At 36.2% G+C, this 15,976-nt stretch overlaps 1 protein-coding gene across 1 annotated transcript in view; it reads right to left on the bottom strand.

Annotated features, from left to right (window-relative positions):
• The window catches only part of LOC150106349 (protein slit-like), a 427,776-nt gene that overhangs the window by 322,920 nt on the left and 88,880 nt on the right, over positions 1-15,976 (bottom strand). Inside the window, exon 3 of the mRNA XM_090392392.1 lies at positions 6,764-6,835. Within this exon, the coding sequence (XP_090248518.1) occupies positions 6,764-6,835 (72 nt within the window). The remainder of the gene's footprint in view (positions 1-6,763; positions 6,836-15,976) is intronic.

The following is a 15,976-nucleotide window of genomic DNA, read 5'->3' as shown; positions in this document are numbered from 1 at the left end:
AAGGAATTGAATGTTCCTTCTTACCTGAGGTTCGAGGCACACGTAAATTCTGTAGCCATATCTTATGATGTACAGTGAGGAGAGTAAACAAATTGAACAACCATTTATTAACACTTACAATTGCAAAATAAAATATAAACTTTGGGACTTCTTAACTTTTAACGTATAGTTTTTCAGATAATCACTCTTAGAATAATATGGTTGTAGCAACATAACACGGCCATTCAACTACACATACCGGACACTAAATTAGAAACTTATTTAATACCGTGTTGGACCTTAGGCATGTGACTGCCAATACCGATCCTCTTCAATTTCCTGCGCATGGTTCGGTGAGATATGGGGTTGGGAACAGCTTTCATTAAATGCTTCGGTCAACTGCTGCACACAGAAGGTTTTGTTTGTCCGCACAAGTCTTCTCAGGCGACGTCGATCTCTTTCTTGACATAGGAACGAGATCAGCTTAAGACCAGTTACGCCTCTGAGCAAGCAATACGGGTTATTTTCCTACTGATTCAACACCCAAGAAATCTCACCTTTTGAGAAACCAGTCAGCTCTGCTGTTTTGAAAATCGTGGCACCAGCTAGACGGGCATCCACAATAAGCCCTTTATCGAACTCCGAGAGATCATCTGTTTTTTCCATTGTGATATCAATGTAATTGACGTTTACTTACCATCGGCATTATTAAATAGTTGCCTAGAACACCTGGTAACGCACGTGACCAAGTATTTCGCATATACTCTGCTTACGTGACGTTTACGTACATCTGCATAAATGTTTCTAATTCAGTGGCCGGGATGTGTAGGAGCTTTGAGATTAAAAAAAAAAAAATAAATAAATAAAATTCACCATTAAATACAATGGAAAGCTTTATTTGGATATTTAAATATTTCGAATAAAACTATATTTTATTTTATTAATAGTATTTAAATAAACTTCTTTGTTGAAATGCTAGAAAAAGTTGTGTTTGGATTTTAAGTCTTTAACAAAAAAAAAACGGTGCATTTAGAATTAGTTCTCGAAAATAAATACAAACCCTTGCACTAGATATAACACTCTTCGTAGCTTTTTTGGATTTTATATTCAAATAAAAACAATGTTTAAAATGTTTGTTACATGTTTCGAAAACAGAAGTGAACACGCTATCAAATCTCAACTTTGATATAACGGAGACGTTTTTAATTGATTAGCGATTTCTTCCCACGCAAATGCTGCATACAGATCCCTTCTTGTTAAGTTTTTAACATTGAGAATACATGTAAAGGTCCTGCCTGAATGGAAAAACTGTGAACCTTCTGGCCGTATGATGTTTTTTGGGATTGCCGGTACGGTTTTTTTCTCCTCTACCTCCATTAAAGAGAAAAGAACGGTTCTTCACCTTCTGTTCAGACGATGGTTTTTACATTAAATTACCTTAGAAACAAAGATAGCACATTAACATCATACACTGTTCTCATAGTTCATTGGTTTTATTCCTTCGGCTGTAATTTTGAAACAAACCAACAACAAACTCAAGATGTGTTCCTAAATCCATGCATTTTTATGCCGAGGCAAAGCTAGTAACTGACAAACATGCGCAACTTGGTGGTGAAGTTTAAAGTTATATCAACTAACAAGCGTATTATACTAACTTTGAGTTGGTATCATTAATGATGCCAACTCATTTCATTTCCTCAAGTTTTTTTTAAATAACTTCTTCAAATTACAAAGATGAAAGTATCATACGTCCTGTTGTAAATATTTCTGCCCTAATAGAAAGAAAACAAGATTTTAAAAAGATCAAAAATTCTCGAAATGCCATTGAATACAAAAATGTATCCTATTTTAAATGCTATGGAATGATGGGAAATGCAGTAGTTGTGCTTCGCATTATTTGCATGCCACCGAATAGCAGGTGGCGCCATCATCTATTTGCTGCTTCTTTAATTCAAGATAGATCGAATGAAATGCTCTTAAACTGAAGAACCAAATGATGACGGTTTATATACTTTCCCGGCTTTGAAAAAAGGGGAAGAGAGAAAATGGTAAATGGCCAGCACAGGTGCAGCATGTCACGGGCAACCCGCTCGGCGAATTGAACTCGCATCGTTCGTCAGGACGGGAGGCCCTTCGACGGTTTTGCATCCACTTTTCTCTCATCACCTGTTCGGCACCGGCATCCACCTGCCCACGTGTCCACGCACTTGTGCTGTTCCTACCGTACCAATCACGCACGCACTTCGTGAGTCACGACCGGCAACTGTGGTATCTCCCCGTGTTGTACGGTTTGCATGGAATCTGTGTCTGCACGTGACACACGTCTGAGTGGGAACACGGGCAATTAGACTGCAGTATTCACGTTCTTTCCGTGAACCAAACCCACCCCTTCCTCTCTCCCCCTTTCTCCCGCGTCAGTTGCACCACGTTGGAATCGTTTCATTGCAGATAACAAATGATCATGGATTAGCGAACTGAGGCACTGCGACTAAAAGTTCGTACACTTCCTTATGTCTGAACTCCTTTCCTTCGCGAGCCACTTACCCACTTCTCCAAAAAGTGCATACGGATAAAGTGTTTTTATTGTTCCGTGTATCCGTATGAGGGATAAGCACAGATTGCTTTTCGGACTCGATTCATCTCATGTTACTTATATTCGAACAGATGTTTCGAGTCCGATCACTCCAGGAATGTTTGTCTGATGCATGCAACCAACTGTCCCAACTTCCTGTCATGTTTCCGTGCTGTTTCGATTATTTTTTCCTTCCATAAGAGAGAAATTAAAATACACCCAACATTTACATACAAAAAATTCCGATGACTCCGAGATTATCAAGATTAGTGCTCTATGAATTGCAATTTGTATTGAGATAGTTCAAATTCAGCAGGAAGGTTTCCATAAACTTAGTTTTCAATTTTAATGCCTACAACGGGAATCTTTCGTATAAAATTAAAAAGGTTAGAAAAGCAGAATATCCTTCTCGCAACCAATTCATTGTTAACAGCTACTTCAGTAACCTTAGTATTAAATATTTTTTCTGCAATATCGAAAAACTTTTTTTCTAGTGCCTTTTCCGTGGCTAATGTTTTACATTTTTTTTTAATCCTGAAGAAAATTGAACAATAAGCACTTCCTTACAAATATTCACCTTTTTTTTTTTTTCATTATGTAGAAAGTACATGAAAATTATATTATTATTACACGGCTATGCAAATTTCGTTGAGGTAAGATTGCAAGCCTATAGAATTAAATGCAAAAACATTGAACTGTAAAGTGAAAAACAATCATTCATTCAATTGTCACAGCAATGCAAACTGAAGGATTAATTCATAAAATAAGAATTTTGAGATTTGTAACAAATACATGTCGCTCGAATGTTTTGTTGGTTACACGAGACTTCTTCAAATCTCGCGAGATTTTGCGATAGAAAACAAATCAACATAACTTCGTTCTGTAATTTGTTTTTAGACGCATCTATTTTCATACTTATTTCATATCAGTGCAGTTTCGATTAATTATACAATACGTTAAAACCGTATTTATTAAATCAAACATTACAATATCTAATTATTTGATCCAACAGCGACCATTATATACCCATGCATAACATGAAAGCATTCAAGACCAGACAGTGTCAAATAAAATCGAAGCTTAGTTTCTTATATTCCATTAGTTTCCTGTAAAGAAAGCGAAGAAAGAAAGAAAACTTTCTTTTATCTGGTAATAGGACCTTTGATGTGATCCGAGTGAATTCAATTGGATCTTGGAAAATCATTGGAATTCGCCGCTTCAGCATGTCAACGGAATGTTAATGCCGTTCGCTTCATGTTAACTGTGCTTCAAGATTCATTGCGCTCGTCGTTAATCAACTTCGTCCATCTGTCTTTAGGAGAGGGAAGAGGCACGATGACGTCACGCTCATTACTTCCCGGCTGATAGATGTGCACGCTTGCATCACTCCATCACCGAATCGGCAACACTGTTGAGCTGAACTGCTTTGCCGAAGTTTTTCTTCTTTTTTTTCTTCCTTTCTTTTTTCACCCCACACTCTGAACAAGCCCACAATTCTGAAGGCAAAGAAAAGGGGGAAAGATGATGAATGAGGTCGCTATGTGACCCCCTCACATCTATGCTTACCTTTGACCTCTCGCTTTCAAGTCACGAAAATTTTTCTCCAACTTCAACCCAAAACATTCTTATTGATGGAAATGGCATTAAGAGAAATATAATACCAAGGAACCACGGCAGATAGCGTTTCTGGTGAGTTTGCTGTGGTTTTATACCACAGTCGTTCTTATTTTGTTCGATGGCTTTCATACGATTTTTTTTTCGTTCACTCCGATCGGATTTCGATACCCAGGGTGGTTCCCGGTGCTTTCAAGCAAGAATGTTTTATTAAATCAAGGCGATGCGATGATTATTTCAAACGTTTCGTCTCCATTCACTACAACCATTGCAAAGAAAAACGACTCCTTTTTATTCTAATAGAGTTTATCGCAATAAATCGTTTCCCCTTTCAAATGAAGATAATATTTCATTATTGCCAAGTCTGTAAATCCCAATAAATCAAGGCGTTGTGGGAGTGCGTCCTTTATAAGCTGTCAGAGGACTTGTGACCTTGAAGAAAGTATTCCAGAGAAGAAAGCCAACGACAGTTCGCTTTATTTAACTAGTTGTAAACGACTTGGTAAGATCTGTCGTGTTATGAAGAGGTTTTTAATAGCACAGTATGGTTGCGAGAGAAACTGGATAAAAATAAATAAATCACTGTTTATATTTCGAGGTCGCACCTTTCAGTTACTGTAATTCACTTGCGGCCAATATTAATAGAACTAAAACGCATTACGTGTGTGTACATATATATCTATATATATTTTTTTTTCAAGTGTTGAAATATATTTGTGTGCTGCGAGATATAGCTGATAAATATTTTTTTCTTACTCATTAATTAATCTTTAGTGAAAGGAAGAATCCACCTCCATCACTATAAAATGGACAAATCCAAACGATAAATTACAAAGTGATTGTACAGTTCTTAGAAGACACCTGTATATTCATGGATTGGGATATCAGAAACTGTTATTATTCATTTGAAGTTTGACTGAGAACTTTTATATGATATGTTCCTACAAGGGACTCAAAATAAATTGTGAATAACTCAATCCGAAATAATTAATTACGTTGCTATTACATTAAATATTTAGAATGCCATTAGGAGAAATTATCTTTCGTTGTTTTCATTTCAAAACAATTTTTCATCAAAAAAATAAAAATAAACACTTAGTGCATATGACATCACCCAAAATGCAGGCAGGTGTATAATATTCAATTTTATGTATCACCACTGCATCTGTTTATAATCTTGTTACAAACAGCATTACAAAATACAGTACAATATTCATTCATAAGCGGATCGAATTCTCTTTTCGATTTTTATAATAATTTCCATGCTCACAACAGATGGGATATTTCATTATAAATTCCAGCATTCATTTAAATAAATAATTGTTATTTATTTAAATGAAAGACTGTATTAAATGGAGTTCAATATGATGGATAGCCAGACAAAGTTATTGAAGAGTCACCATATTTGTATTATAAGAAAATATACTAATGGCAAATTATTTTCAGATAGGAAGAATGGACCAGCATGGAACTTTTACTGGACTCGATGTCCACTATGGCTGACTAGTTATGTTTTTATATTAATCTTAATAAGGTGTTATTTGGTCTTTGCTATAATATACATCGAAGAGTTTAAGTAAGTTTTTGCTTATTTCACAAAGCACTAGAATTTGAAGTAGCAATTTTAATAGGCATTAAAAAAAAAAAAAAGAACTTAAAAATGCTCCACATTTCTCTCTCTCTCGCGCGCGCGCTTTAAAAGCATGTAAACTAATTCTGATCCGTGTTTGTAGCTTTGAGTATTTTTATATAGACTATATTGTAACTTGCAATATTTACATCTTGAGCATGTGTGAACATCAATTATTCAAGATAACTTTTTTTTTCTATCGTTTCAAAAGATCTTGGAGAAGGATCTTTGTTCACCTGTCGAACACTTAACGCAGTCTTTTATAAAATTTAAGCTGATCGAACTGAATTTTATGACTGTAAAAGAACCTATTTATCGCAATCTGTAAATCGAGATTGTTTTATTTTAAAGCCTAATGAAATAATTATGAATTATACATAACCAAAAATTAAAATAAGTTAATTCTACTAATAAATATGCCATCCGATTCATCAAGCAAAGTTTGGATTTCATAATAAAAATGCAAGAACGCCCTGTGAAGTCATTTGGATACTTAAGTGAAGGACGAGTGAACACGGCAAGCATTACAAATCAAAATGTAAGTGTTGGGAAGTTAGCGTGAGTAAATAATTCTTACGTAAATCGGAGTCTATTAATAAAGAAATCGAGAACAGAATGTAATACGTCTATAATATGCGTAACGGAAGAAAGCTAACAAGAAATATCGTGCTGGTAGTGGTCAGGTTTGTCTGTTATGGTGGTTATTGACGACCCTCTCTCTGACAAGAATCAGTTGACGTCTGATCTTCGTGGGGCTTTCATTTATTCCCGGTTCTCACGTTAACAGACCGTTACCGCTCAATCAGCTCCGGTCTGGGTGGCCAAAGCTGCAACCAAAATCAATAGCGCCTCTGGTTGAACACTGTCCAAACATACGTGAACGTAGGTCACGAGGGAAGGGAGAATGGGGAGTTGGGAAGGGAAAGCAGAGTAAATGAAGGGTATTAAAAATTCCTGTCTCTACTTACAGCCTCTCCATGGCAACCAGATCTCGAAAGGCTCCCTTCTCGATCGCTCGGATCCCGTTGTCCATCAACTGCCTGAGGGGGAAAAGAGACAGACATGTTATCACCATCGGCACGTGCCCCAGCGTTCCTACACACTTCACAATTTCACCCTCTTCCCATTCCATTTCCCCTCCCTAGTTTGTTTCCCCCTTATTTCTAACCCTCATCCCAATCGATGTCACGCCTTATTGATGAGGGCGACGCTGACACGTCACATGTGCGTCAACAGGGTCACAACAACGGAAGCTCTACCGTTCTTTGTTGTCCCCCTTGCCTAAGTTATAAACGCGATCAAAGCGTTCAAGGCAGTGTCAGCTCAACACAAGGCGACTCACTCGTTTCAAATGTCGCGACCCATTACTATTGTTTTCTTTTAAATCCCGATTTATATCTGGCAGAGAAAGCTGGGGCAGTCACAAATTCGAATACTTTTAATTATATAATAAGCTAATAGTTAAGTTTGGACTTAATTATTCTCGAAATTTTAATATTAAATACAGTTAGGTCTTATTAGAGCATTTAAGTAAATTTATACAATTGATTTCATAATTTAAGCATGCTATACTTTTCAATTATCAATTTAAAACAAAGTTAATATTTTGTAAAAATGATACAAAAATCAATACTTTTAAATAACTAATCATTGTCATTACCTGACATGTTTTCGAGACTGAGCAAGTGGTGAATCCTGGCTGTCATCGTAACAGTTTTCAACATGAATCAATGTCCAGCCAGTGACATTCCTTGTTTCTCTTGTATGTTGTAACAGTGAGGAATGTCGCTGGTTCTACTAAATAGATTCCAACGAAGGCTGTTTAGTCTCCACAGAAGCTGTTAACGTCAGCCATATTGATCTCAACACCGTATGTTGTATATCAACAACCCACAACGAGAGAAGTTTGAAGCTCTTTGAGAGACATTGCCTACATTACTAAAATTAAGCAACCATGTGAATGAAATCGTCTTGTACAAGGAACGTGTACCTCGCACGAAATCTAATCTTCAGTATTTGCTCTAGTTTATAAAATCCTATTTCAAATCGCTGGGCATGGAAGTATGAGAAGCATTGAAATATTAATGTTCTGGCTGGATGTTACAAGTAACGTGCTTTTAAGATACAGAGAGAGAGAGAGAGAGAGACAGAAACAACTCCAAAATACAACAGAATTAGATGTAACAAGACAAATTAAATGGACTCCTGCATACCTTAATATATTATTCACCACAACTATAAACATTTATATTGCATATTAATAAAGTCGATAATTAGGAATGCAATTATTGCAAAAATTTGAGTTACAATCAATATATTCAAGAGTAAAGGAACAGCAAAGCAAAACTAGATATTTCATGATAAAAGCGGATAATACTGAGAAGTGACCTAATGCTGTGGAGTGCTTCCGTCCACTGCGAAGGCCGTTTCGGAAAGATGAGCTCTATACCCTTCACTGCACACGAGAGGATCATTAGCTGTTTTTTCCTCTTTAACTGCAGGTGAGGGAAAAGTCTTAGGCGAAGACTGAAAAACCAAAACAGTGAAATCGACATGATATTACTCAACCAATTCATGCCGTGACTTTTGACCTCATACAATATTGCAACTAAGGAGTATAGTTTTGTCACTCCCCCTACGAAAGGTTATAAACCTAAAGTACTTTAGTACCGTGGGTAGGCTATTGATTTTTTGAATATTTTTATTTATTTTTTTATATAGTCTTAAAGAAGAAATTTGTAAAAAAATGCTATGGTCTTTAGCTGTTTCTTCCTTATATACAACTGTCTTTTGGTGGTTGAATATCCCACAGTGGGATAAAACTTGCACAGCTTTGCCAGTGAGAGAATTTCTCCTAGGTGCCATCTCATTTGAAAGAACGACGAACTGTGCAGTCGTTTAGTTGAAAAGATGTTCGAATTTGAACAGTCAGGAGAGTAACGTTTATAAGAAAAAATGACTTTATTCAATGAAAGCCGAGTTACTAGAATCATAAGGAGGTAGCAGGTTTTTCCTTCGGAAACAGAAACCGGCCTGGAAAAATACAGCATAAACAATCATGATGCATTGTACTCTTAAAAAGTGGCCTGCGACTCAAGCCACTTTTAAAAGTTCATTTTACTCCTTGATATTATGACTTATTCAGCTAGGATTGCCCATAAAGATGAAACAATAATAGCATGATAATCGGGGACTTACATTTAGGGACTAATAAAATCTCTATGGAGAATTTTAGGACAATGGACATAATATCCAGATCTGATACATACGAATACGGATCTCCTCAATATATCCACAGACCATGTGGTTTCAATAACCCTCAAGTGCAAGTATAAACAAGGCAGCAACAAGAAACAACCAATGGAAGGATAACTTATTCGGCTTAAATCCTTTAAATCCAGTGCTTTCTCATCCATTGTTAATAACCGATAGAGAATACCCTCTTTCTTATAGAAAGAGGATATTCTCTATCGGTTATTAGCTTTCACAATACTCAGGCCCATAAAAAGGATAAACTAAATCTGGGATTACCCTCATGCTACGCATTGCGGCTCACCAAAAACGAGTGCACCAGTTACAAATCCCAAATTTTCCCAACTATTAAATTCTGTTGACCTTTGGAAGACGCTCTTAAAATTAAATATTGATAAAACTATACTGTGCACGAAAAAAAAAAAAGACTGGCAGGAACCTTTAGTATCCTTTAAAGACAAGACGAACCGAACATGAAATTTGACCTCATTAACCAATCCTTTTCTTTCCATGGCAAGACCCCATCCGTCCTTCACTTGAATAAACTCAGCGAAAAGAAAATGGATTGACATTGGCAATGTTGTGCACCCAAATTGCACAGGAGGATGTGATTATATTATACAACATTGGAAAATATGGCTTCGAAGTGATGAAACGGTGCCCAATGTTGCAGTATTTCATCCTAAACATAAGTAAGACAAATGATTTCTGTTCAAGAGAATATGCTGGAAAAAAAACAATCCTTGAGAAGGCAGAGGAATGACAGTTACTTCATGGATGGGAAAGTCCTAGAATTATACTATGCTCAGATACTAACATTTAATAACATCTCCGCTACATGTTCAAATATCTATTGAGCAACTCGACAGAAGTGCAATTGTTTTTGATTAAAATGAGACGCACTTACACGCTTGTTGTGGCTAAATCAACGGCACATTAAAGCATTCTGGTTATTTCGCATCCCAAGGCACTGAACGTGTTGCCTAGGCAACGTTCATTGTTCCACTTCCATTTACGCTTTATATACTTATCCCAACACTCCGTACACTTTCACACTTACCTTTGACTTCATTTTCCTGACAACAGTGATACTTTTGTCTTCCCCTATCTACCACAAGGGGTGCATTTCGGCACAATTTCCCCTCCATAATAGTTCGCTTGTCTTGAGTAGCCTTCCACTCATTATCACCAGCTTTTCATTTCACCACTTCTTTCAGAGAAGTTCTTTGTAGCCTCGTCTTTCAATCGCGTATGTAAATCCCTGCTACTCCTATTCCAGTCCTTGGGGACGCACACACCGCTGTAGTGTTCTTTATTCTCCGACTGTAATCGATACCATTGCGTTTAATTCTTCCTTCTAGCCACTTCAATTCTACTAAATCCAACCTTTTTTTTTTTAAACTTTTTTTATAATTGTGAAAACAGCAGAACTAATTGCTAACAGCGTGGACTCGCACATGCAGTTTAAAAATGGCAGCTTGTAAGTGAAGATTCCCCCCCCTCCCTCGAAAGTACTTACCCTTAAAATACTACGTCTATACTCAAAGTAATAACCATCCAAATCAATTCATTGTATGCTTCTTCCCCTTGCGAAGAGATTCTTTTTTTTAGAATTTTCTTCTAAATATTCATGGACATTTTTTGAATAAACTCTAAAGCCCTTTAAGAAAGTGATCAGTTATAAAAGCTGTTCTTTATAAAAATACAGATAGGATAGGATAGGATCAAAAAGGTGTACAGGGCAACGAAAATAAATCTCAAATTTAAAGAAATACAAAAAACAGAGAAAGCTGCATAACCAGAAGGAAAACAAACCATGCAAATAAATTTAAGGTGAAATTGTTCAATAATATATGATAATTTTGCCTACTTCGCAGTTCAAAACACAGAATTGACGTATTTTTGAGCATTAAGTAACGGACTTTCGTCTGCGCCATCTAAAATTAATAATTCGCGATGTATAATGGGCGCGAATGTAATATGCTGAGAATTCGTTTCACAATATTACACCTTCATGAGTTCGTCGTATACGCTGATTAAGTGATGTTATGTTTTTTTTTTATTGTTTTAAATTTATTTCAAATAGGAAGGATTGTTTTTTTCCCCTCCAACTTCACTAATTAAAATAATTCCACGTGGTTTCAATTAGTGCCATCTAATGAGTGGTAAACAAACTTCAAATATCTTACAAATTTAGATTGTTTCATTATTTTCAATTAAACAAAGCATAAATTTATCATTTATGATTTGTTTCATTTGCTAATTAATTTTTAAGTTAAAAACAGATTCCTAATGAAATCGAAGGTATTAGCGATGAATCCAGTTGAAAATATTAATGCAATAGTCTTTTTGTGTGCATTATTCGATATCTACATTGTTTTTAGAAGAATCTGTTTCGAAGAATGTCTTAAGAAAATTGAACTGTCACTAAGTATCTTTCTTTGCAAGCAGAATCCTGGAACGCAATAAACAAAGCCGGCTTTAAAAAAAAAATGTATGTTTAAGGAAGTAAAAGATATTTAGTGTACTTCTTAAACTGGAAATATTGGAACAATAACACATTTATTATTTCCTTTTGTCGACTCTTAATATAAAACTTTTCATACGGAACATTTTTTGCACGGTAATCCTCCTCAAAAATTATATTTGATTTATAAAAAAAAATACTCTGCTGCTGCTGCATGCGCTGCTATAATCATTTGAAATCAGCGCACATTTTCAATTTCTGCTGCGACTTACGCATCAAAGTAGTTCCTGCGTGGGTTGCCAAGCCAACAGAAAAAAAGAGAGACAGCGCACATTTGATTACTGTAAAGGCTTTATGACAAAATATTATTGCTCTATAGGTTCTCGGTTGCAATTGAGGAGTGCTATAAAATTTGAATTTTAGCTTAAAAAAATTCAATTCGAGCGAACGTCACCGGGAGAATCCAATTAAACGGAAAATGATTTCACTTCCAGGCAAGAGAAGAAATACAATCATCTCTGGCACATTTTTTTTCAGCGAGACAAGGTTCATAACACACTAAAGTATTTGTTATATTCCTTCGTTTACATCCATATCTCCATATGAATTATTTAAGAAATTCTTTCGGTCCGAAGGAAGAAGATATCTCGAAGGAAAGCCATGAATAATTAACAAGCAACGGAACATGCGAATGTTTTTCTTTTATTTTCCATTAGTTATTGAAGGAATGCATTTTTTTGGCTTACTCTCTTAGATCTGGAGTTAGAAAGTCTAGGAATGTGATTTGTGCTATTTCTGAAAGTGAAAAATTGCAGCTTTATGTAAATTTAGACGCGACTTAAACAAGGAAAAATATTTCAATAAAATCCCGGCGGCTTTAGTTTTGTCTCTTGCAGTTTATCCTGCAATAGACTGTGCATGTAGTCACTACGGTACAGGAAAGTGTGCACAGCGAAACAAAGGTGTGTTTCAAAACTGGATGCATGTGAAAGGAAGACGCGATGTATATATGCGATATTAGCTACATCTCATTAGTAATCAGCAGGAAAATAACATAGAAATATTGAGATATGATTCCTATTAAGACGAATCTAAGAAGGAAAAGCATCGATATCTGCATCGATATCTTAATACTTAGAATTATGCGGAAAAACTAAATCGAAAACAGAATATTAGGAGAAACACTGATTGTATGGACAAACGGTGCATGTGGGATACTGATGACTAAACTGATATGGTTTGCATGGCTGATATTGCACTATCATTTGAAACGCTGACATGTAATACAGGGGTACAAGAGTATCTAATCAGTCGTTGAGAACATGTTCACAAAACTAGAACAACGCGGATCAGAAATGAGAATAGCTCAAGGTGATAATGCTACATTAAAGTATGTAGTTCAAGTGAAAACTGCAGAATAAAGCTGGTAATGATTAGCGATTGCAACGAAGAAATAAATTATGGGAATAAAAGCAACCAAAAATATCTCCATTTTGATTTAAGTGATGCGCTTTTATGAAATTTAAAAAGCAGTATTCTCCTGTATCCACAACCTTCAGATACAGCACATGGTATTGCTGTCAGTAATTGGATAAGATATTCTCTGCAACAGACAGACCACGGAGCATTCTGTGGATGATGGTCATTAATCTGCTCACAATGCTGATCGATTATGAATCCAGAATCGCGCAATAGTACATAACTAGTGGACACGACACAAGATCGCATCACTAATGTCACTACTAACTTGGACCTTGCCGAGGTCAACTGAAACCTTTATGCTGTTGAGATTATTACCTACAGATATGCTAGACTATCTCTTAATCCAAATTTTACTTTAACCTCCTACGTACACTTCCTCCGTCACTTTCTATTTGGTTATGCCATTAGAAATTGTCTGAAAATAAATTTTTAGTTTTGGGTATTGTGTATTTCTGAAAATAAATTTCAGAAATCACAATATTATTGAAAACAAGACAATGGTTTGAGTTGCTCCTATTAGGTATGACTTGAAAACATTATCCTGAAAAACATTCCAATAATTTCCTCGGTATCTCAGTGGTAAAGGCAAAAATAATTCCTGCAGTACCTTACTTTCCAAATAAAAACTCATTTAAAAATGGCTTCCGCATTTTGAAAAACGCATCTAACAGAATAGTAGCAAAACTGTAAATCTAAACAATATTCTTTAGCTATTGTCTTCTTACTTTTTTACATCAGTTGAATCTTAACGTTGCATTTATAACAACATATTGATAACAGTCCCAACTTCGCTGTCTTTTAATCCTAACAAAATTCCAATATATTCTGAATGAAATTTCGCATGAGTTTACTCACAAACAGCTTTGCAATGATCAAGTTACCATTCTTCTCTAATTAACTGAGACAGAAATAAACGCCAAGAAATTAAAAAAAAAAAAAGTAGGATGCAATCAAATCGCAAATCCCGCACTAATTCCGTTATGCGCCGACTCAAAGGGGGAAGAACTGCGTGAGTAATTCCATTTTTCTAATCAAGAAACCGGTGTGACCTTTAGCATCACCAGATGGCAAGCTAATATTTCTATTAGAAATCCAATCCGAGATAGCGAGGAACTACCACACGCCGACAAAGGAAGCGAAGAAATAACTTAAGGGCAAAGAAATGCCAAGATGGGGTTAGCCTGTCGGTTTTATAGCTACTCCTCTGAGATTACAGCAGCTAATTGAGAATGAACCTTCCGTATGTCCGTCATCGTGACCTGGAGAGATTCTGAAACGCAGAAGGTAATTAAAGTCGGTCATCTACCTTCCCTCAGTGACCGTATTCAGCTCGGTGTACGGCGTACCATTCGTTAATCTTTATCGCGCGTGAAAGTTAGAAGCACACAACCATGAAAACAGCAAACCTGATTAAGAACCGAAACAGTCTGGCAAGAAATTTTTGTTTATTAGCCGTCTTCTTCGAGCAGGACTATCATTCCTTGCAGACTGCTTCCGATGTTTACCTTCTGTGACGCATGATGAGGGATGAAGCTGACTGCTGCTCTGTCAATGAGAATATGTAGTGTAACGGTTTTGTCCCAATTGTTCAAATATGTTAAATATAAAGCCGAAATAATTCAGATTATAATATATACGGAATTCAGTTTGTTGCCAGCATTTGAAGAATATATTAGCTGGACCTTAATATGGTAGTGACTTTCATCAAAATTTAAGAAATCAGCCGATTTCTTAACATACATACGATCTTAAAAAGACATACCAAACGCTTTGGGGATACAGAGCGCTCCCCATTAGGGGATGCAGAATTGAAGCAGTTCTGCAAGCAAACTACTAGACAGTACAAAGGACTGAACCCGATAGTAACCAATCTGACACTTGCTCTCCTAGATCGTACCAGGAAGAAGTCTAATGGCGTGGTATGTGGAAATGTGGTATTTGCCTCTTGCTGTGGTTGTGCCTTCTAGTTCTTCGCCCAAACCGTTGGGTAACTTCTGTACTTCTATGATTTTGCCCTTCTCACACTAAGACTATAATATCACTAGAACATAAAGCTGATCTTTTAGCATTTACGAAGGTAAATCACTTTCCACTATAACAGAAACTCGCTACATACTCTTGTATTTCATCACAAACATGAAAATAAACCTGCACATCTAGAGCAGCAATGTTTACTGGTTTTGATGGTGTTTATATTTATTTCTCTGATCGTTTACCGTATTGAGGAAATACTTTTTATAGTCTTAACTTCTCAACCAATACCAGAATACTTCTGTTCGTACAGATGGTGCTCCAAATCTTTACATCTATATACAGAGACATCCATCTTGGAAGCAATCTTACATCCAACCTATTCGGAGGTGGGTAAACAATCCAAATTATCATCAAATATACTACATGTTGGCTTGCATAAAATTAGTGGAGAAGGTCATCAACAGTCAACTTCTTCAAAAACCAGAAAGCTGAGCAAATAATCAGTACCCGCCAATATGGATTCTGCATCTCTCAATCCACATGTGATCGCTTAGCCAATTTTGAACATTAGCCATCGAACAGGTTTGGTGAAACTCATACGGTATGGTTGCTCTGAAATATCAAAGTCATTAAATCGAGTCTGCGATAGAAGCTCGCTTCCAAAATTTCCATCTTTTGATTTTCCACTCATCTTTTACACTTGGATCGCCACTCTCCTCTCTGGTCGTTCAGTACACAGTTTCAGGGTTTTTCTCCAATGTCCCAGCACTTCATGGGTGTGTTTAAAACACTTATCTCCCGTTTTCCATTGGGGATGAGGACAACTTTGTCACTTGAATACAATCAAAGCAAAGTCCTATCTTTCCTTCACACAAAAAACACTTATCTTTCTCTTTCCTTATCCTTGATTATATCCATATCTCGAAAACGTAGATTTTTTTTTTAACTAATTTACACTTCGGCCTTTGCTCGTGCAAACATATCCGTGTTCCTAATGAGCCTCTCC

This window comes from Typopeltis vanoorti, chromosome 5 (assembly GCF_054136105.1).
Source record: "Typopeltis vanoorti isolate ZY-2024b chromosome 5, IOZ_Tvanoo_1.0, whole genome shotgun sequence".
Taxonomy (NCBI): Eukaryota; Metazoa; Arthropoda; class Arachnida; order Uropygi; family Thelyphonidae; genus Typopeltis; species Typopeltis vanoorti.
Note: the sequence above shows the minus strand (reverse complement) of the source record. Positions and strands in the feature narration are given on the sequence as shown.